Below are 23,269 nucleotides of genomic sequence, written 5' to 3' on the forward strand. Positions count from 1 at the left end.
AATCAGAAACAGGGTAACAAACTTAAACATCAAACTGATGGTAAGATTAATAATATTGCATTTCTCTTCAACTTAAACATTATACATTACACTGACAAAACCTAGTCTTATTCTATGGCAAAGACTCTGAAGAACTGGATTCTTCCGCAGCTAACAGGGTATTAAAAATAAATAGGATACATATTTCCAAGATGTGGGACTAAAAACCAATGTAAGCAAATCACTGCTTCTAACATTTGCAACTGGCAACTCATATTATTCAAGTGTAAATGATGTACGTGGTATAATTACAGCTGAAGTGGACAACTGTAAATTCCTTGATGTCCATGGTGATTGAAATCCCTGATGGATAAGCCATACTACATTGAGCGTAGTAAAGCAAGTCAGAAATTGTACATTAAAAATTGTGAAAATTATGTATTATCGGATAATCTATCCCTGTCTTAATTACTACATTGAAGTATGGGTGTATGCTGCAGACACACAACTTAACAGGGTACTGCTACCACAAAAAAGGGAGATAAATTTATTGATGGATTCCACATAAGAGAATCTCATCATGAAGATCTCATACAGCACAGATACTTCACAGTCTGTTCCTTGTGCCTCTATGAATTAAGTACTTTTTGGTCTGTTAGCAAAATGAAGTAATAAAATGTAGTATACATGTCAAAAACACCAACTGCAATTATAATTCTCCTTCAGACAAAGAACAAAAGTAAAAATTAGACCAGAGTCCATACATCAGTGACTGATATGGCACAATAAGCTGCCACAGTCTCTGGAAACAGGAAACCCTTGCCTCTTCACGTCAAGCCTCATTTTTTTTTAAAAAAAAAAGGTAAATTCACTCAAAGACTTATAAAATAACACAAATAAGATATATTTAGAACACCATATAACTGGACAGATAAAACATGTACTAAGTAAGTGCTGGCAGGAGGACACAGACATGCAAAGGTTATGGAATTTCACAAGCTTTCAGAACCAGTGGCTCCTTCTTTTGGCAGAAGGGTTGAAGAGGAAGAAAGGGAGCTGAAGAAAGAGGTCTGGTGAGGTTCAGGAGATGGGGAGGGTTTGGAAAAGTCATCCAGAACCCCAGGTCAGGCAAGACTTACAAGATAAGATGAGAAGGAAATAAGACATAAAATATTTTAAGGTTTTTATGAATAAAAATGCAATTTTATAAAAATGTAAATATGGTACAAAGATCTCTGGTTTTATAAAAATTAGTACTGCTTCTGGTTGTAAATTAATTATACTTGTAATGCTAATATTTGTAAATATTGTAATGAATTTGATATGTACTATTGATTCTTGTAATTAATAGTTCATGTAATACTAAAACCATTGTATATGACATACACAATATATTATACTCATTACTCCAAGTAAAATTTGTAAATATATAAATTTCATTGCAGGTATATACCTTGTCTACCACCCAAGGCACATATGGACGTTGATCATCAAGAACAAGAATCTTAACATTGCTGTGTTGGGAAGCACGCAGTGAAGGACCCAAATTTTCAACAGTCCACTTTCTTAGTCCTTGTGGTGTCCATCCAAGTGAGTTAATTGCTAGTATAATACCTATACCATTTGCTGGTTCATTTCCTGTAGACACTGCCCAAAACTTAATACCATTTTCTTTGTAGGAATCAAGGAATCTGAAATGTTGGGAAATCATAATGAAGCAAGTGACTAAAATTTATTAGAGCATCTAATTTACAAATGAAAATGTGATATGCGGAAAAATGAATGTAAGAAAAATTATATTTCGCCATATGATACTATGATGAACAAAGAAATATATGAAAAGTGAAATTTACCTCTGTAATGATGTTAGGTCTAATATCATCAAACAATTGAAACTCCAGGTAGGTAAACAATGTAGGAGAACACAAATTGCTACTTACCATAAAGAAGACACGTCAAGTTTCAGACAGGCACAATTAAAAGACACTTTCATTAAGCTTTTGGCCAATGCCTTCATCAGTAAAAGAGAGACACACACTATTCATACACACAAGCAAGCACACCTCATCCACACAGAACCACTAACTCAAGCATCTCGGGCCGGAATGCAACTATAACATGGGATGCAAGCAGAAATCTGGAGGTGGCGGGAAAGGTAGAGGAATCGTAGTGTATGGGTAGGATCCCTATTCATCACTGTTGATACCACCGCCCTATACACGAACATCCCTCATGGCCATGGTCTTACCGCTACTGAACACTGCCTTTCATGACATCCTTCAGACTCCAAACCCACTACCTTATTTCTTATATACCTTACGTATTTTATCCTAATCCACAGCTACTTCTCATATGAAAGGAAGATATACAAACAAATCCACAGAGCAGCCATGGACACCCGCATTGCACCCTCCTATACCAACCTTTTTATGGGCCACCTTCCTAGCTTTTCAAAACATGAAACTGCCAATCTGGTTCAGGTTCATTGATGATATCTTCATGCTCTGGACTCAGGGCCAAGACACCCTGTCTTCGTTCCTTCACAACTTCAGCACCTTCTCTCCCATTCGGTTCGTGTGGTTCTTGTCAACCCAGCATGCCACCTTCCTATGTGTTGACCTCCTCCTCTCTGATGGCTCCATCCACACCTCTGTCCACATTAAACCCACAAAACACCAACAGTACCTGCATGTTGACAGCTGCCATTCCTTTCACACCAAAAAATCTCTCCTATACAGCCTGGCCAGTATGCTGAGGTTATCACCAAAGCCTTCATAGACAGGCACTATCCCCCAGACCTAGTCTGTAAACAAATCTCCCATGCCATTTCCCCCCACATCCCCCAATCCCCCCACCACCCCCAAGAACCAGCCACAAAGGAGTGTCCCCTTCATTAACCAGTACTATCCCGGACTGGAACAACTGAACCACATCCTACACCAGAGCTTCACTTAACTATCATCATGCCCTGTAATGAGGGTCACCCTACTCAAGATACTTCCCACCCTTCCTAAAGGGGTGTACCATCATTCACTCAACCTCCACAACATCCTAGTCCATCCCTGTGCCACTCTCAACCCCAACCGCTTGCCACAAGGATCATAGCCCTGTGGAAGACCCAGGTGCAAAACCTGCCCAATCCACCCACCCAGCACTTTCTATTCCAGTCCTGTATTGGGCTAATTGTACAGCATTACTTGTAGCCTGACAAGGCACAAACAGATTTTATGAATTTTACAATAGTTAGTTATTAATTAGATTCTAACAACCTCCTCTCCTCGGCAATGTATTTGATGACTCAATCCACATCTTTGAAGGTTCGACCTGAAGCTATGTTTTATGGAACATGATTCATGAATTAATAGCTGTATGAGTACATTAAATTACATATGAACAAGACTCCTAGAAGTTTCACATATTACTTAAACACTGCAAATGAATGTTAACAAATGATCTGTTTAGCGCTAACTGATTGTTTCCTTAATATCTGTGTTTCCTTTTTTACTATTCAAATACATTTTTTCATGTTATCAGTTGTATTAGCCACAAGTTTCTCTTTAGCTACAAACAAAAATTTTATGATTATTAAATTGAAAGATACTGACTTTATATGGTAATCAGCCCATGTCTGGTAATACTGGTCCAGGAGAAGAGAGGCACCCATCAAATCATGGTTTGTTTTCATCCATATGGGTGGACTCCATGCTGCTGCTTTCAACTTCAGGGTTTGGTTCCTTAGATTCTGGGCCCATTTAATCAAAGGCATCTGTGAAAGACAACATTATGTAAATCAAGTCATATGTGATCAATTTATCATAGTATTATTCTACGAAAGAGTCATTTATTTGTCTCTGAATACAATAATACCATGCAGTTCTGTACAAATTTTGTATATTAAAATCCTCTGGTTTTAATAAAACTTGTCAACAAATGACTCAACATTTCTCAATATTATCCAACTGTTACAACTTTGTTGTTAGTCACTTTGTTGTCATAAGAATGAAAGTAGACTATGCAATAATAAGTGGGTTATGAATATGAGTACAGTGTCAGTTCAGGAAGAGCATATAAACTCATTGTAAAAGCTCTTTTAAGAGACACGATACTTAACACATGTTACTCCTTAGCTTTCTGCCACAGCGAAAGCAGTTGAAATTAAAGGCTATCAAGAGATAAGGTGACAGACAGTAAAGGCTATCAAAAGCTAAAGCTAACAACTATTAACACTTACAAAATGTTTAACCTTGAGTTCTACTTCTAGAGCTAACCCTTTCAGAACTGAATTTTTTTCTTTAAGAAGGAACACTTTGTAATGCTGTAATGCCTTTTACATGAACTTTTTAATGATTTTAGAAGCATAGTGCAGTTAAATGTGAACTCTTTTACACACACAATACATATAAAATTCACCATGTTTTTAGTTAAGAATAAAATATATCAGGAATTTTGTTCATAATGTTTCACAATCTTTGGCTGATCAATAGTAACATATTTATTTTGTTTCCTGCACCAGCATTCAACTTTGTCAGTTTCATACAATACAAATTGTAACCTAGGACACATACTTTGTTGTAAACCTTCTTTACCATTGTTATGTCATCTCTACTGCAAATTTGTTCTAAAAATCCTCTTTCCTTCTTCAGTGCCTCTCATCTGGAATTAGGAAAGAATTGGAAAATGGGTGACTCTGACAGTTCCAGCAGCATAAATGTTTTCTTGTTTCATTGCTAAGAAAAGCTTGTATGAAAAAAAGAATGAACAAAACGTCTCATTTTTTACTTTCACTCTCTGGCCTAAGTGTAAAACTACTGTTGGTCCTTACTTAAATTCCTTCAACAAACATTCATGAGATTCAGTTGGTGCTCCCTGCAAAAGAATAGCCGGCTGGAGTGGCTCAGCAGTTCTAGGCGCTACAGTCTGGAACCGCATGACCGCTCTGGTCGCAGGTTCGAATCCTGCCTCGGTCATGGATGTGTGTGATGTCCTTAGGTTAGTTAGGTTTAAGTAGTTCTAAGTTCAAGGGGACTGATGACCTCAGAAGTTAAGCCCCATAGCGCTCAGAGCCATTTGAAGCATTTGCTAAAGAATAAAATTATAAGCTTGTTCATTATTACCGTATGGCATGTACAATCTGATACCTCATAGAGTTGTCCTGTCTTCGCATACTGTTTTACCTCAATAGGAAAGGGAAACTGTCTGGGTTGATTGCAGAAAACTTAAGGGGGGACACTGTCACAAGTGGTAAAATACCAGTGGTCATAGGTGTCAGAGGGATGCCTTTTTTAGGATAGGGAAGGGGGAAAGAAAACAAGTTTTAAGAGAGATTGGCAGACACACTCAGTTTGAGAAAACAGATGAACAGGAGTCAGATTTTAGCATACAGCCTCGATTTAAGAAATGTTTAACAGAAAGTAATCAGAAACTGCCAGTTCATCTTCGCCAAAGCAGTTATAATCCCATTAGGATGCAGTATCAGTTATCTTAAAATTACACTAGAACATTCCGGGACTGAGAAATAAAGTTGATGAACTACTCATTTGTATTGATGAAATGAATTCATCTAACCAAATTGACACAATCTGCCTCTCTGAAAATCAAGTGACTACTGGTATAGATATGTTAGACATTTCAGGATTTAAGCTAGCTTCCTACTTCTGCAAAGTAGATATGGATGGAGGAGGAGTTGCCACATTTATTAAAAACTGCCATAAATTCAAGAACATTGACATTAATAAATTCTGTTTGGAGCAGCATCTAGAAGCATGTGCAACAGAAGTAGAGTTCCATAACAGATCCTAAATAATAGTAACTATTTACCGAGCACCTTCAGGAAATTATAATCTATTCATAAATCATCTAGAAGCTCTTTTGGGTTATTTAACAGGAAGAAACAAAGAAATTTTAATTGCTGGTGACTTTAATACGGATTTTCTAATGCAATCTTCCAGTAAACATTTACTGCAGTTAGTAATGTTGCCTTTCTATCTAACTCACACTGTGAACTTTCCAACTAGGATCACTAAATCCTCAAGGACAGCCATTGATAACATTTTTATAGACAAATCAAAGGAACAAAATTACATGTGGTGTCCCACAAGGATCCATCTTAGGGCCATTGCTTTTTCTTGTGTACATTAATGATCTCTCATCAGTTACACTGCCAGAAGCAGAGTTTGTTTTGTTTTCAGATGACACAAGTATTGCAATAAATAGTATGTTGAGTGTAGTTCTAGAAAGATCTTCTAATGACATTTTCATGGATATTAATAAATGGTTTAAAACCAACTCATTGACATTAAAGCTCGAAAAGACTCACTACATGCAATTCAGAACGTGTAAGAGGTTTCCACCCAGCATATGCATCAAGTATGAAGAAGAGCGGATAGAAGAGGTTGACAGTCTTAAATTCCTGGGATTACAATTTGATAATAAATTCAGTTGGGAGGAGCACACCACAGAACTGCAGAAATGCCTTAACAAATCTGTATTTGCAATTCGAGTGTTAGCAGACATAGGCAACATAAAAATGAAAAAGCTTGCATACTTTGCCTACTTTCAGTCCATAATGTCATATGGTATAATATCTTGGGGTAACTCTTCAAGTCAAACAAAAGTTTTCAGAGTCCAAAAGCGTGTAATACGTATTACCTGTGGAGTAAATTCACGGACGTCGTGTAGAAACCTCTTCAAAGAACTGGGTATACTGACTACTGCCTCCCAGCATATCTACTCGTTATTGAAATTTGTCCTAAATAATATATCTCTTTTTCCAACAAACAGCTCAGTTCATACATACAATACCAGGAACAAAAATTATCTGCACAAGGACTTAAAAGCACTTACTTTAGTTCGAAAAGGGGTCCACTACTCAGGAACACTCGCCTTCAATAATCTGCCAGCAAACATAAAAAATTTAGTTACAAATAAAGATCAGTTTAAAAGGAGCCTGAAAGACTTACTAGTGGCCAACTCCTCCTACTCCACTGACGAATTTTTTAATAGAAACAAATGATGTATTGTATATACTCATACAATTAGTATTGTTATTTCCGCTAAAAAAATGATGTACGAGGTGTGGCTAGAAAAAAACCGGACTGATGCTGGAAAAAACATTTATTTACAATTATTTACAATTTCATGTTATCTCCTTCAATGTACTCTCCTCCTCGGTCTCTACACCGCTCCATACGAATTTTCCACTGTTCATAGCAATGCTGCAGATCATTTTCGGTAAGTCCATACATTACTTCCGTCGCTTTTTCTTTTACTGCTTCAACAGTCTTAAATCTAGTTCCTTTCAAAGCTGACTTGACTTTAGGGAAAAGAAAAAAGTCACAGGGGGCCAAATCAGGTGAGTAGGGTGGATGATCTAAGATGGGAATGTTGTGTTTTGCCAAAAACGTCTTCACTGACAACGCACTATGAGCTGGGGCATTGTCTTGGTGAAGGATCCATGACTTTTTTCTCCACAAATCGTTCCGTTTTCTCCGTACTCGCTCACGTAGGGTAGCCAGGACGCTAATGTAGTAATGCTGATTCACTGTTTGTCCCTCTGGTACCCAATCAATGTGCACAATCCCTTTGATGTCAAAAAAAAAACAATCATCATTGCCTTGAATTTCGATTTTGACATTCGTGCTTTTTTTTGTCGTGGAGAATCAGGAGTTTTCCAATGCATCGATTGGCGTTTAGTTTCGGGATCGTAAGTAAAAAACCACGATTCATCGCAAGTAATAACATTTTGTAAGAAGGTGGGATCACTTTCAATGTTTTCCAGGATGTCAGAACAAATCATTCTTCGGCGTTCCTTCTGTTCAATTGTGAGACACTTTGGAACCATTTTTGAACACACTTTGTTCATGTTGAAACTTTCATGAAGAATCTGCCTAACACTTTCCTTGTCAACTCCTGTTAACTCAGACACTGCTCTGATTGTTAAACGGCGATCTTGTCGAACAAGTTTACCGATTTTTTCAATGTTTGCATCAGTTTTTGCTGACAATGGTCTGCCAGTGCGAGTGTCATCACTGATGTCTTCACGGCCATCTTTAAATCGTTTAAACAACTCAAACACTTGTGTTCACGATAAACAATCATCGCCGTACACTTGTTGTAACATTACAAACGTTTCACTTGCAGATTTTCCTAGTTTGAAACAAAATTTGATGTTAACACGCTGTTCTTCCTGTACACTCAACATTTTCCGACGCACAGACAAAACGTCAACTACTTAAAACAGACGCCACGGGCAGACTGAGTGCAGGAGGCAGATGAAACTCGAGCAGTAGGCGGAGCGAGAGTCACGTGACAGGCCACGTGACTTTCAGCCTTATTGCATTCGTTTTATTGTTTCACCAGTACTAGTCCGGTTTTTTTCTAGCCACACCTCGTATTGTATATACTCATACTATTAGTATTGTTATTTCAGCTTAAAAAGAATTTTAAAAAAATTGACACATTCCACATCCATGAGGACCTCCTCAGCACAAATCTATGGAATGAAAAACTAATCTAATCTAATCCGATCTGCTCTGTACATGGGATCAGCGTCCCAGCAACTGCTAACTCTTCTTCTACAGGTAACTGTATGTATCGGTTACACAGGATAGAGTATATAGCCCAAAGCTTTGTAAAACTTGTCTTTATTGTCAGCTACTGTAGCCATCTTGTTTTTGAGGTGCAAATTTGTTCTCAGTTGGAAAAATCTTTCTCTGGATGTACTATCTGTGGAAGTAAGGTACTAATGCATACTAGAACCTCTACAGAATGATGTATGGCATGATTATTCACGAATTGTTTTATTGCTTAGAGTAAATTTATGGAGCTTCCATATCACTACAGCATCAAGAATATAATGTTAGTCTCTGCTCTTTCTCCCACAAAGATCCACCCCCTGGGACATCAGAGAGGCTTGCACCTCTTGAAGCTCTTGATGTTCCCACAGTGCCCCCGCAGGGAGTGTGGACCTCAGTGGCTTGTGTTCACTGTGAGTAATGGGCAAGTTAATTGTTTCTCATTGAAGCATGTGTCAGATGTCTGCCATAGAATGGTGGTGAGCTCATCTGAGGCCTGTGCCATGGTGAGTAGCTACATTGGTGAATGGCCTACAGGTGATATTGCATCAGCAGTTGATACAGGCAACTGATGTGGCCATAATGTGATTTGGAGGTGACATCCGGTAGAGGTGATAGTGATGGTAGCTCTGTGAGTGGCTGACTGTGTTGCTGGCATCAGGGGAGAGGTTGTGGGTGTCAGTATAGTCTGTTCACCTGTGATGGAACTGGGTGGTCCAATGTCTGTGAAGGGTGTCATGTGGTTCTCCTGTAGAGCCACACAGGTTTGAGCATCGCAAGTGACACTGTTATTGGTGCACCACACACTAGTACATTGACAGTTTGTTTGCTACAGGACAGCACTTTGCTAGACCCTGTGTATAGTGGCTGGTGGCTGGACATTGATGTCATCACATACCATTATGAACTCATATTGGCAAAGATAATGACGAACAATGACATTGTCTGCATGTTTGGTGACAGTGGTAGCATGTACATGTTCTCAATATATGTACAAATTAAATCCACTAATTTCAGCAGGTCAGTGCGTACTGTGTCAAACATAGGTTGTGAAAAACCACAGAAAGCAATAGGGTTTTGTTGTACAGGATCTTGGCAAATCACATATGGATGTCAGCTTTGTATGCTGACCGAATGCCCTCAAGGCAGTTCCTCAGACCAGGGCCGACTGTGGCACATCATATCACATTTGGGGTCACCAATGTGGAAGTAGTGTAGTAAGGCATACTAGAGCCACTACTGAATAATGTATGACATGGTTATAAGTTAATCATTTTATTGCACAGAGAAAATTTTCAGAGCCTCTACACTGCTGCAGCATCAAGAATGCACTGCTAGTCTCTCCTTTTTCTTTTCCAAAGATCCTCACTTTGAGATCTCAGGGAGATTTCAACCTCTCAAAGCTCTCAGTGTTCCCACATATCTAACAAAAGTTGCATTTCCAATGCCATTTATCAATACATTCGAACTCTCTGAAATTTTAGACTTCCCATTATCATATGAAGTCCAAACAATGTTTTGAGTTCTACTGATACAGATTTCTTTGAAAATGCTCACCTTTCCACGTTGGAATGTCTCTGGCAGCTCAGACGAGAATGCCATTCTGGTTCGAGCTTCTCAAGATGGTAGTCATTTGTGTATGAGGTGTGATTACTTGTGTGAATGAATGTTGTATGTTTTCTTTTCTGAAGAAGGCTCTGGCAAAAAGCTAATGTGTCTTTTCATTGTACCTGCCTGCAACTCAACATCTCATCTTTATGGTGAGTAGCAATCTATCTTTTCCTTGTATTATATTTATTCCAACCTTTCGTTTCCATTGTTTAATTTTTGTATGTCAATTTTTTAAATTTTTTTTTTTTGGGAACTAAAGGAAATTATCAGAACCACAATTTCAAGCAGTGACCCAAGTAAAGAAAGAGAAGATTTGTAGGTAAAGGGAACTATCAACATACAATTGATAAATCACATTTCTGGAATTGGTATCCTGGTTAATTACTCTCCTGCAGGGAGTCCCTAATATTCTATCAGCCATGATAAGATGGTGATGGAGTGACAACACTAATGGTCTCTGTTACTTGTTCTAGTCACCAAAGAACATTGCAACTCTAGCAATTTACACACAACCATTGATATTTATGCGTATAAAAATTATGCTGACATGGACCATTGTTTCCAGGTGGTTTTGTAATGACACACTAGTGCTTGACTGTTTTTCAACCTCAAATTGCGTACTAACTGTAGCAGCACCTCACAACATCTCTATGGAAACTGAGTAGCTGGTGCAATGCTACAGTTGATCACTGTGGTGTCACTACCAAGAGGAGTGACTGTGATGGAAACACTTCAGAACCTAGCTTATAAGCTGGCAGAGGACAAGTCTGAGTTTGATGTAAATTGATCTGTGAGCTGTGTTGTAACTGGACTACTGGTTTGTCTCAGGTGCTAATATCACAGATTATGTTTGTCATAGCTGGAACTTTGATTAAGGGGACTGGACATTGCTTTGGAAACAGATGTAAATTAGTTTGCACTGTTTCTGAGAAGCATACTGTACATATTTTTCATTGTAGATAATACAATGTGAGTCGCCACTAGTTTGGGTGTAGCTTGCTTTTACAAATGTGGTGATGATTGAGGACGTATAATGCATGCAAAACAGACTTCAGACATTTTTGTAATTAGCTGAGAATGTGAGTTTTCAAGAGGAAAGCAATTACAAAAGCTTCTAATCAAAAATACTCAGTCAGGAGCTAATACCACCTGTGTTTATAGTCTTTCCATTATTTAATGAACAATGTAAAAAGTGGGATGCTTACCGCTGATGACTGCACTGATCTTTGCAAAACAGAGAGACAAATGGCTCTGTTCTTGTCAGATATGTACCGTATCACATAATACAAGAATTAGCAAATCAATGATACCAGTGGAACTTGAACTGTCTACAGTATTTTCTATATTACAACAACATTTAGCTACAAAGAAACGTATTATTGCAGCCACAATAGAATTTTGGCAGTGAAAAAATGACCACAACCAACAGTATGCAGACTGGGCCATCTCCCTACAGGGATTAATTAGGAATGGCATTTTTAATGGTTGTGCAGGCATAACTATGTAAACACTCTAATCAGGGATGTAATAGTGCATCGTATTTCTGACTTGGAAGTGATGAACCATGCACTGAGGAAATCAAATCTGTCTCTAACAGAAGTAATGCAAACAGCTTAAGCCTGTGAACTACTCGTACAGCCCAGATTTTGTGTATGATGTAAGATGTTGCAGCCAGCTCTCCATTCATGTAGGATGCCACACTATCTCTGGCAGGGCACCCATCTGCTCCATGGCTCAGATGACCTTGTAAACAACCATGCCTGACATTGTTTTACTTGCGACACATCCAATGACTCCCTGTCAGTGCACAACATGCCACAGTTGTTGCAAAAAGTGACAGCTGCAAGAGTAATGCAGATATGTCTCAACCTATGAAATTAAATCTTCTGAGTGATGAACCTCTGGAAGTACCAATGTCTCATGACACAGTCCCACAAATGTACTTTGATGTGTTCATTGACCAATACCATATGAGGTTACTGATGAACACTGGTGCTTCTGTGTCCTTGGCATACTAATCTACCAATTTAAGTTTAGGGGTGCAGATGAGACAGATATTTTGACCTGTGGACATCATCAGGTGCCCTTTCTAGGAAAATTTCCAGTTTTATTCACTTAAAATCAAGTTACTTGGACAGCAAATTTTCTAGCAGTAGCAACCCCACAGTGACAGTGTTTTTGCAGTAATCTCTTTCCATGCTTAAGAATTTACAGTTCATGAAACAGTGCATGAGATGCACTCCAAAGAGCCTTGTTCTCATTAAAGATTCTGTGTGTGAGAAATGCTAAAATTTTCTCTCCTGGATTAAGGAAGATAATTTACTCTTAAACCAATGTGTGCCCAACACTTCTTCAAAGGTTACCTGGTGCCGTGGACTGTGGAGAAAGCAGAACTAAATAGACTCACTGATAAATATATAACATCAATTCCCCTAGTCACTTCATTAGTAATAATATACAAACCCAATGCTACTTTAACACTTTATAGCAATTTCAAAGTGATGACAGATGCACTAACTAATATGGAAACTTATCCTCCACCACTCTCTGTAAAATCAGTCCACACACCTCACTTAGTAAAATCAACACTGCAGAGGTATACTTTCAAATTCCTTTGGTAACATCATCACATGCTTACCTAGTGCCAGTACTACAAATGGCCCTTACCATTATGATTTGTTACCTCTCAAAATCACTCCAGTCTCTGCCATATTGAGGTTATGGACCAATTACTACATGGTATATAATACCTTAGTGATGTCTTCATTACAAGTGTGACTCCAGAGGACCACCATCACATTCTTGAGCATTTGTTCTAGAGATTGGCAAAAAAAGAACTCAAATGTACACTGCACAAAAGTTCTTTCCTGCAACTATCCTTGATTTATTCGGGGTTGAAATCTACTGTAAATGGATGTTCATCAATCAAGAACTATGTTGTGGTCACCACACATTTTGAAATTATATCTAACACTACACCTAACACCCTCTGTCATTTTCTAGCAACTTACAGGGCCAGCTCGACTGACAGCAGGAGACTGGTGAAGTGGCTTCAAAACCATCCATCATTGCACCCTCTTGGCCAGGCTGCACCCACTAATGGCATATGTTGTTCCTGTGGCCTCTCCTTTCTCAGGAATTGCCCCAGTGTGTGCCTTCTAGTTTGCGAGTTCAGATGTCATCCAAACTACATTGGTTGAACTGTTATGGCGCTGGTTATGGGTTGTAACTGAAGCAACAACTTCACTAATGACCTGTCACCTTGATGTTATTCATGAACACTTTTATCTTATTGAAGATTTGCGTCACCTTCTTGTGTTTTCTTGATGCAGTCAACCTTCTGTGCAATGTCATGAATTATCCCATGAGACTTTGTCTCCTGCTACAGAGAGTAGAGGGCTGTAAGAGAGCTTAAATCTACACCAACTCACTCTGAAATGATGTAATTGCCTTTATAGAGAACTGTTCTGTATTTCATTGTTGCCATTTTTAATGTCCACAAAATTAGGTCTTATTACTTATTACTCAGAATCTCCTCCAATTGCCTCCGCACAAATAGTGGATATTATCTACAAGCTAACTATCTAAACAACATTTCTACATGAAAGTCTTTCATCTGACTGCTGCGAAGAGGAGCAACAACCTGTTACAATGCAGTGTTAATGTGCCTATGAACAATAACATAAGTAACTCTACCTCACTCAGGGTAGGTATACTTTCTGACTGGTGCAATGCCAATAGCCTGTCTATGAACATAAATAAAACACAGGAATTAAACATTTCTTATAACAATAGAATCGCCTTAGAGACAGTTCCTGTAAAGTGTCTTGGCATTGTTTTGCAAAATAATTTAGGCTGGCAGGCACATGTGAATTGTTTAACACCAAAAATTTCTAAAGGAATATTTATGCTCAGAAAATTACAAGCAACATTAGATGAGAAAATTTTTCTTTCTGTTTATTATAGTTATATTCACTCTCATTTGACGTATGGGCCAATCTTGTGGGGAAATAATTGCTACTCAAAATGCTTATTTACAGCCCAGAAAAAAGCTATCAGACTGATATGTACCGTACCACCTAGAACTCAAGGCAGAGAATTATTTATTAAACTTAGTATTATGACCTTGCCATGTATATGCATATTTCAGTGTCTCTTTACATTAAAAAGAAGCAGTTACAGGTGTAGACAGGGCACAACAAACTTTCAGCAGCAAATTGAAAAGTAAGAATGTAGGGAAATCAGTAAAGAGAAAGAAAGTGTTGTTGTTAGGTAGTTCCCATGGAAGAGGTGTTGGCCAACTCTTGCAGGATGAACTAGGATCAGAATACCAGGTCACCAATTTTTTTAAACCTAGTGCTGGTCTGGAGCAGGTGACAGAGGATTTAGGATCACTTTGCAAAGATTTCACTAAGGAAGACACCGTGGTTATAGTGGGTGGGGCAGGTAACAGTATTGACAGAGATCCTGGGTACAGCATAGAGTGTGACCTGGCGAAGATTGCATCAGCATCGAGGCATACCAGTGTTGAGTTTGTATCTGTTCTTGGGCGCCATGACCGACCTCATTTGAACTCTTCTGTCAAGAGAGTTAATTTGGAGCTGGAACGGCTGCTCATGTCGGGTGCGGGGTCACACATTGGTGTGGTTCATGTTGATTCTATCAGTAGGTGGGATTATACTAGGCATGGCCTTCACCTCAACAGGAAGGGGAAGGGTAAATTGGCTGGGGAAATAGCAAGAAAGTTAAAGGGGGGAGGCACTGTCATGAGTGGTAAAATACCAGTGGTTATAGGATTCAGAAAAGACCCTTTTTTAGGGTAGGGAGGACAGAAAGAAAACAAATTTTAAGAGAGGTTAGAACTGAGACAAACCTTCAGTTTGAGAAAGAAATCAAAAAACATAATTCCAGCTTATTACATCAACATAAACAGCCATTGGTTAAGAATTTTCAACTGTCAGCAGATATTTTAACTCCACCCAATTTTAAGTCAGTCAATGTGAAATGTCAGCTATCTTTATTGCATCAAAATATTCGAGGACTGAGAAATAAAATTAATGAATTAACTATCTGCATAGATGAATTAGAGTCTTCAAACCCAGCTGACATAATCTGCCTCTCTGAACATCATGTGACCACTGGTATAGAACTTTTAAGTGTTACAGGGTTTAGGTTAGCATCTCACTTTTGTAGATCAGAAATGGAGAAAGGAGGAGTTGCCACATTCATCAGGAACTGTCATAAATTTAAGAACATAGACATTCATAAATTTTGCCTAGAACAGCATATGGAAGCATGTGCAACAGAATTAGATTTTCACAAAAAATCTTTCATAATATTAAGTGTATATCGAGCACCTGCAGGTAACTTTAATCTGTTTGTAAACCACCTTGAAGCTGTACTGGCCCATTTAACAACCAAAAACAAAGAAATAGTGGTTGCTGGTGATTTCAATGTAGATTTCCTTAAAGACTCTCCCAATAAGAACCTATTTGAGTTAGTAACACTATCATTCAACTTAATTCCCACAGTAAAGTTCCCCACTAGGATAACCACTTGCTCACAAACAGCCATTGATAATATCTTTATAGAAAAGTCTAATGAACAAAATTATATTACAAAACCAATAGTCAATGGCCTCTCAGACCATGACATGCAGTTCCTTCTGTTAAATGTTAATACTGAACAGGATATAAAATCTGTTAAATCTGAGCTCAAGAGGGTAATCAGTAAGCCAAAAATTGATTATTTTAGGACACTCCTCAGAGACATTCACTGGACTGATGTTTACAGTGCTCATGGCATGAATGAAAAATATAACATTTTTGCTAATAAAGTGCTTACCTTATTTGAACACTGCTTTCCCCCAAAACTTACCAAGGTTAGAGCAAAGTCTACAAAGAAGCCATGGATTACTCGAGGAATAGGGGTATCTTGTAAAACAAAAAGAAAACTGTATCTGTCAATCCGAAACATTTCCAATGTTGATGCTATAGCACATTATAAGAAATACTGCAAAATATTAAAGACTGTAATACGGATGTCAAAGCAAATATATTACAAGGAAAAGATAGTCATATCAGATAACAAAATAAAGACAATATGGGATATAGTGAAGGAGGAGACCGGTAGAACCAGACATGAAGAGGAACAAATAGCATTAAGAGTAAATGATGCATTGGTGACAGATGTGTATAGTGTTGCAGAACTTTTTAACAAACATTTTATAACTGTTACTGAAAAGATGGGGTTGTCAGGTTCGGTAGATGCTGCTATGGATTACCTTAGACCAGACATTTCAAGTAACTTCCATAATATGAATTTGACCCTCACTACCCCAACAGAAATAACGTCCATCATAAAATCTTTAAAATCAAAAACATCTAGTGGGTATGATGAAATATCAACAAAGTTAATTAAAGAATGTGATTCTGAGCTAAGTAACATATTAAGCTATCTGTGTAACCAGTCGTTTATCAGTGGAATATTTCCCGAATGGCTGAAATATGCTGAAGTTAAGCCACTGTTTAAGAAGGGAGATAAAGAAATAGCATCAAATTTCCGTCCAATTTCACTGTTGCCAGCATTCTCAAAAATTTTCGAAAAAGTAATGTACAGTCGTCTTTATAACCATCTTATCTCAAATAACATACTGTCAAAGTCACAGTTTGGATTTCTAAAAGGTTCTGATATTGAGAAGGCTATCTACACTTACAGTGAAAATGTACTTAATTCATTAGACAAAAAATTGCAGGCAACTGGTATATTTTGTGATCTGTCAAAGGCATTTGACTGTGTAAATCACAATATCCTTTTAAGTAAACTAGAATATTATAGTGTAACAGGAAATGCTGCAAAATGGTTCAAATCTTATATCTCTGGCAGGAAACAAAGGGTGTTATTAGGAAAGAGACATGTATCAAGCTATCAGGCATCATCCAACTGGGAACTAATTACATGTGGGGTCCCACAAGGTTCCATTTTGGGGCCCTTACTTTTTCTTGTGTATATCAATGACCTTTCATCAGTAACATTACCAGATGCCAAGTTTGTTTTGTTTGCTGATGATACAAACATTGCAATAAATAGCAAATCAAGTGAAGTCTTAGAAAGATCAGCCAATAAAATATTTGTGGACATTAATCACTGGTTCCTAGCCAATTCTTTGTCACTAAACTTTGAAAAAACACACTACATGCAGTTCAGAACTTGTAAGGGGTGTCCCAAGAGTATATGTCTAACATATGATGACAAGAAGATAGAAGAAGTGGACGGTGTTAAATTCTTGGGATTACAGCTTGATAATAAATTCAACTGGGAGGAGCACACCACAGAACTGCTGAAGCGTCTTAACAAATCTCTGTTTGCAATGCGAATTTTGTCAGACATAGGGGATATAAAAATGAAAAAGCTGGCATACTATGCTTACTTTCATTCCATAATGTCATATGGGATTATTTTCTGGGGTAATTCATCAAGCCAAGCTAAAGTTTTCCGGGCACAAAAACGTGCAGTAAGAATTATATGTGGTGTGAACTCAAGAACATCCTGCAGAAGCCTGTTTAGGGAACTAGGGATACTAACTACAGCTTCCCAATATATTTATTCCTTAATGAAATTTGTCATTAAAAATATATCACTTTTTCAAACCAACAGCTCAATTCATGGAATCAATACTAGAAATAAGAATAATCTTCACAAGGATTTAAAGTCACTTAGTCTTGTACAAAAAGGTGTGCATTATTCAGGAACACACATTTTCAATAACTTGCCAGCAGCCATAAAAAGCTTAACAACCAATGAAATTCAGTTTAAGAGAAGCCTAAAGGATTTATTGGTGGCCAACTCCTTCTACTCCATTGATGAATTTCTTAGGAAAACCAACTGATTTGTATATAAGTACAACATAACTTCTGCACAATTTCAGTGCAGTAATGTGTTCACTGAAAATTTGTGTGTGTGTGTGTGTGTGTGTGTGTGTGTGTGTGTGTGTGCTTGTGTGTGTGTAAGTATAATCTAACTTCTGCACCATTTCAGTGCAGTAATGTGTTCATTGTAAATAAGTATTACAGTAGTTGTATTACATGTTTCTTACCTTATAAATAAATAAAAAACTTTTTTATTTTAAATTCAGTGCAATAGTATTTGTAAAATGACTCTTAGTGTTCATTAAAAAATGACGATCATTCCACTTGGGACCTGTGGAATGGTACATTAGCTTATTTGTTTTAGTTGTAAATATTTGTCATGTATTGTTGTTTTTCTGACATGTTCCACATCCTGGAGGACCTCCTCACTACGGATCAATTGGAATGAAAGTAAATCTAATCTAATCTAATGTCTAGTTTTGATCTGAATTCTGATGTACATAGTTATAACACATGACACCGTAATTATGTAAGAAAAGACCACTGCTCATATACCAAAACTCTAAACAGCTTCAAACACACATCTGTAAAGCTATTTAATAAACTACCAGAGTCAGTTAAGAGTCTGGAGCTGAAAAAATTTAAGATATTTGTAAGAACTTTATTAATTCAAAATTGTTTTTATACAATGGAAGATTTCTGTGAGCATAGTTTCTAACATAGATTAATTATTTGTGTATTTATTGTCATTGTTGTTTGTACATTTATTGACGTTGCTTTTACAAGCTTTACATCCCTGTAAATGTTTTGTTTTTGGGCAATAAAAATCAATCAATCATCAAGTGTTCCTCACATCGTTAGTGTCAAGTAGTGTTGAGTGTTGTGTTGTCTCCAAAAGGTAGCTGCTGAGTGTTGTAGGCAAACAAACGGATGAATGTGATTCAGAAATAGGCTCCTGTATAATCTTCCAAAGGCAGACAATGGCAGATGCATGAAGGACCAAATTTTGTTCAACATTCACATCATCAACACAAAAGTACCTCCACCACCAGGCTGAACAGTGTCCTGTCATCAAAAACACAATGCATTTGGTTTTCACTGTGCTCGTACCCTTCCATCAATGAATCCAAATGTGCACCAGAACTCGTGAGTCTGGATACGCTTTTCACATGCTTTGAGCATCCATTTGCAGAGTTTCTGTGTCGTGTCAATCTCTGTACCTTGTGAGGAGTGGTCAGTGGAGATAAACTTTCTTGCCTAAGGAATTTACTTCTGAGACTAGACCAATGACCTTGCTGTTTGGTCCCCCCCCCCCCCTCCCCCCAAATCAACCAACCAACCTCTGAGACTGGTGGTTTTCCTGAACCCAAGGTACTGGTACTCATGGTGCATCCTCAAAATTAATGAAATGTGAAAAGCTCAGTGCTGTACCAAACAGCCAGCTGCAGTCAAGTGCACTAATATTGTACGCCTAGTTCATCCTGCATTCAACTATTAAATGATAGCCAGTAGAAGGTTTGTGTATGTGTTAGTCAAATGTCTGAAGAAGAATTGGGGGCTAATTGTTTCATATCATAAGTGCCATAATTTTTTTACTTATACATTTATTATGTCATCTAATAATGGAAAAGAACAATTCTGCATCTGAGTTTTGCCAATGATACAACTAATGATAGATTCAACCCAATACCCAGGTTGGAAGATCACCAGATAACAGTTTCGGAGACTGAAGACGTTACAACAACCTCGAACCAATTAAAGAAAACACTGGAAATGCATAATTTTTTAATTTAACTGGGTAAATTAGAGTTGACTGTATTTATGATCCATCACTACTCTACTGCAAGTTCATCGTTCATAAAAAAAAAGTATTACAGAAGTTAAAAATATTAACACCCTTTATAAAAGTTGATACTAAATACAAGCTCAAGAAACTTAACATAATAAATGGTAGAACAAGAAGAATCCAAAATAACAGTTTGAGAAAAGAAGTGATGATGAAATTTTACATAACTATGATGGAACCAGTAGTCATGTACAGCAGTACAGTCCTGAATCACTGTAGTTTGAGTATGGTGGTAGAAGCACAACAAACCATGTTGAAGTTCCAGCATTTTAAAAAACTTTGTCATTGTGCCAACCTACAGTTGAAATTTCTTGTATACTTTTCTTATATTAACTCAATACTGCTCTATAGCATAACTCTTCTAAGGGAATGCACCTGGGATAAAACAATGTTTATTTTCCAGAAGCATACAGCAAAAGTATTATGTAAAATTAAAAATCGAATATGTTGCAAAACCTTCTTCAGTAAGCTTGAAATTCTTACATCCACATTACAGTACATTTACCTCCTATGGTTATTTTTCCTGGGTTTAGGATGACCTATTAAATATACAAACATAAGACTAGAAGTAATGGTGATCACTATATGTGCCACTGTCTTGGTTCAAAATGAAATTTTACATGCTGGTGAAAAGTTAACAGGTTGATGGCACACATCAAGTAGGCAACTGGAAATCTCCATGCACTCAAAATGAAAGCAAGGGGTACCTTCTTAGCTTCTCTTTCTGTAATGTAACAGGATATTTGGACTTCTGGCTAACATTAATGATTATTTTATACACATTTTAACTTTTCCAATAAAAAGTCATCTGTTGGCCTTCTCTGTAATGTTACATAATTTCTTAGTGTGAATCACTTGATGGAAACAGGATCTGAGAAGTGTAAGAAGAAGGACAAAGAATATTTTCAAAGTTGTTGCATTTCCCCTGGAAAATGTAAATGCAAAAAATGTGGAAAGTCAAAGGCAGGATAAGAATATTCATAAATTTAAATACTTTAAGCTCTGCAAGAACCAATATCAAAGATAGCCAATTGCTGTGCGTCTTCTTGGTAAATGAGGAGACTACATGGAGAAGAAAGAGGAAGCAGACATACTGTAAGATACCAGTGAGAATCTTGTGCTGGTAAGATGTCTTGCCAAGGTGCTGAAGGAAGGTAGCATCAACAATTTAAAAGCTTATTGTAAAAGGTCCTGCACAGAATTTAAGGTTTGTACAGATTTGTGAGCATAAATAACCATTCAGATTTTTGGAAAGGAACTTTAATTATGGGAACAACAGAATTAATTATTTTCACCAACAGAAGACCCATGCCATCACTTGACTTTTGAAAACTTGTGTCTTGCTAAATATTGGCAACATGGACTCTTGTAAGAAAAGTAAAATTATAAACCTGCTAGTTCCTGAACTACTCAGTATTAATTCATAAACTGACATAATATATCCAATTTTTTTATTGAACAGTGTTTTTACAGGAAGTAACTATCACTTTGAATACTATAGATTATGAATATGAAAGTCTGTGTTCCCTGGCTTTGCCTCACTAAATCATAACTTAATGCTGAATAAAACTGAGTGATAAGGTAGGTTTCCCATTATGATAATTTCTAAAAATGAATGTGTTTACTAGTATTGATTTCCACCAGCAAATATGGTGAGTAGTGAGCACCACTGAATTGATAAAAAAATGTGGCAGCATCATAAGGCAAAACTCCATTTCATTCCCCTTTACAAAACCAGTTTTACTTGTAGACAACATGTTTTCAGCTGAACACTAACTATACTTAAATTTCAAGAGTTTCTTAAGTTTGTGATTGTATTGCATGTAGTGTAAAATAATAGTGTAACTGATCCAAATTAAAACAGACTAAAGTCTCTACCTCCCCTTGTCACTGCTATTTTTGGAGTGTTTCAATTGGATTACTGCTAACTTGTGGTGAAAGCAAACAAAGCTGCTAAGTGCACTGAGAAATAGCTTTGTAATTAAATTAATTCTGAATTGATGCAACTATATACATGTTTGGTTTTATGTACTTCCTGCAGCACAAAAAAAAATTATTCTATTATTCTTTTGTCAATACTGAGTAATATGCCAGCAGTACAGATCAGCCTACATCAATTAATCAGATTGAAAAAACAGGGAGTAAGAATCATAAAGTAATAACCCTGAAAATTAATTTCCAATAAGTCAATAATTCTGCCTATTCTGCCCGAAAGTTTGTTAGCAGTCTGTAAATGAAGCAGTAATTATAATATTCTTCTGCAAGAAATTAATATCTTGAGAAGAAGAAGAGCTGCAGAGATATGGTACCTCACACGTATGTATCACTGCGAAGGAAATCCTTCTATGGTACAACCTAAAGTCAAAGTGGCTTCTTGCACCCAGAGGCAAGCTAAACAACTGGGACTTCTGTCACATCATTGAGTTGTGCACAACAGTATTGCATAACTGTATAGGTGGACTGATATTTCAAAACAAACTTGAAGTCATTATAAGCTTCTAATGATATCACAAACTCTCCAAATGCACAAATCTTGCCTGGTGATGACTGTGGCAGGATTTATTAATGTGATTATCACTAAGTAATAAAGTAATGGTAAATTAGCCTGAAGTGTAAGCAAACTTACTAAAGTCATTCTTACCTCTCGAAAAGCAACTGTTCGCTACAACAGGAGTGGAGCAAAGGACGGAATTTTCATTTTCAACATGAATGGTGTTTAATGCTTACTGATTGAGCACTTTATGCTGAAATATATATGAACATCAAGGGAAAAATAAAACTGAATAATTTTGTAAAAACAACTGTTACCTTAAGATTGTAGTCCTCCCATGTCAAATTAAATTTTGTAAGCTGAGTATCATTTTCATAATCATCATATGTATAGCCACGTATAGAAAAGTCACATCCAGCTATTGGCACCCTTCCCATGTTCAGGCTGATACCAGAGGATGTGAAATAAGACCTGTAAATAAATTAACATAACTGAGGCATGAATTTTCAATGCAATTAGTTTATACAGTCTTGTGATGGTCTTTGTTTGTGTTATAATTTAAAATATTTTGCCTTTTTATTTACTAATTTAGTTTCACATTTACTTTGAGCCCTTGCATTCCTCTCATTGTGATATTTTATTTTTATTATTTCTTTATTGATATTTTTACTCATCCTTCCATCCTGACCAGTTAATCCTGTATCTGGAGTTGCCCAAACATTCTGTCTCTAACTCCATTTCCCATTTCTCCTGCCTTATCTATTCCATAGCCTTCCACTGTGTCGTCTTGTCCGTCTATTACTGCAGTATTCTCCAAGATCCTAAGGGTAGCTTGCACTAAATCCAAAGCCTTTGAATCAGTTCCAATGGTGTGCATGTATCTTACAAAGTAAATCAAGGA

The 23,269-nt window shown here is 37.2% G+C and overlaps 1 protein-coding gene across 1 annotated transcript in view; it reads right to left on the bottom strand.

The window, feature by feature from the left end:
• Nucleotides 1-23,269, bottom strand: part of LOC124798514 (lysosomal acid glucosylceramidase-like) — a 249,659-nt gene that overhangs the window by 107,710 nt on the left and 118,680 nt on the right. Inside the window, exons 5-7 of the mRNA XM_047261957.1 lie at nt 22,686-22,839; nt 3,585-3,745; nt 1,433-1,670 (exon numbers count right to left, since the gene is read on the bottom strand). Of these exons, the coding sequence (XP_047117913.1) occupies nt 1,433-1,670; nt 3,585-3,745; nt 22,686-22,839 (553 nt within the window). The remainder of the gene's footprint in view (nt 1-1,432; nt 1,671-3,584; nt 3,746-22,685; nt 22,840-23,269) is intronic.

This window comes from Schistocerca piceifrons, chromosome 5 (genome assembly GCF_021461385.2).
Source record: "Schistocerca piceifrons isolate TAMUIC-IGC-003096 chromosome 5, iqSchPice1.1, whole genome shotgun sequence".
NCBI classification, from domain to species: domain Eukaryota; kingdom Metazoa; phylum Arthropoda; class Insecta; order Orthoptera; family Acrididae; genus Schistocerca; species Schistocerca piceifrons.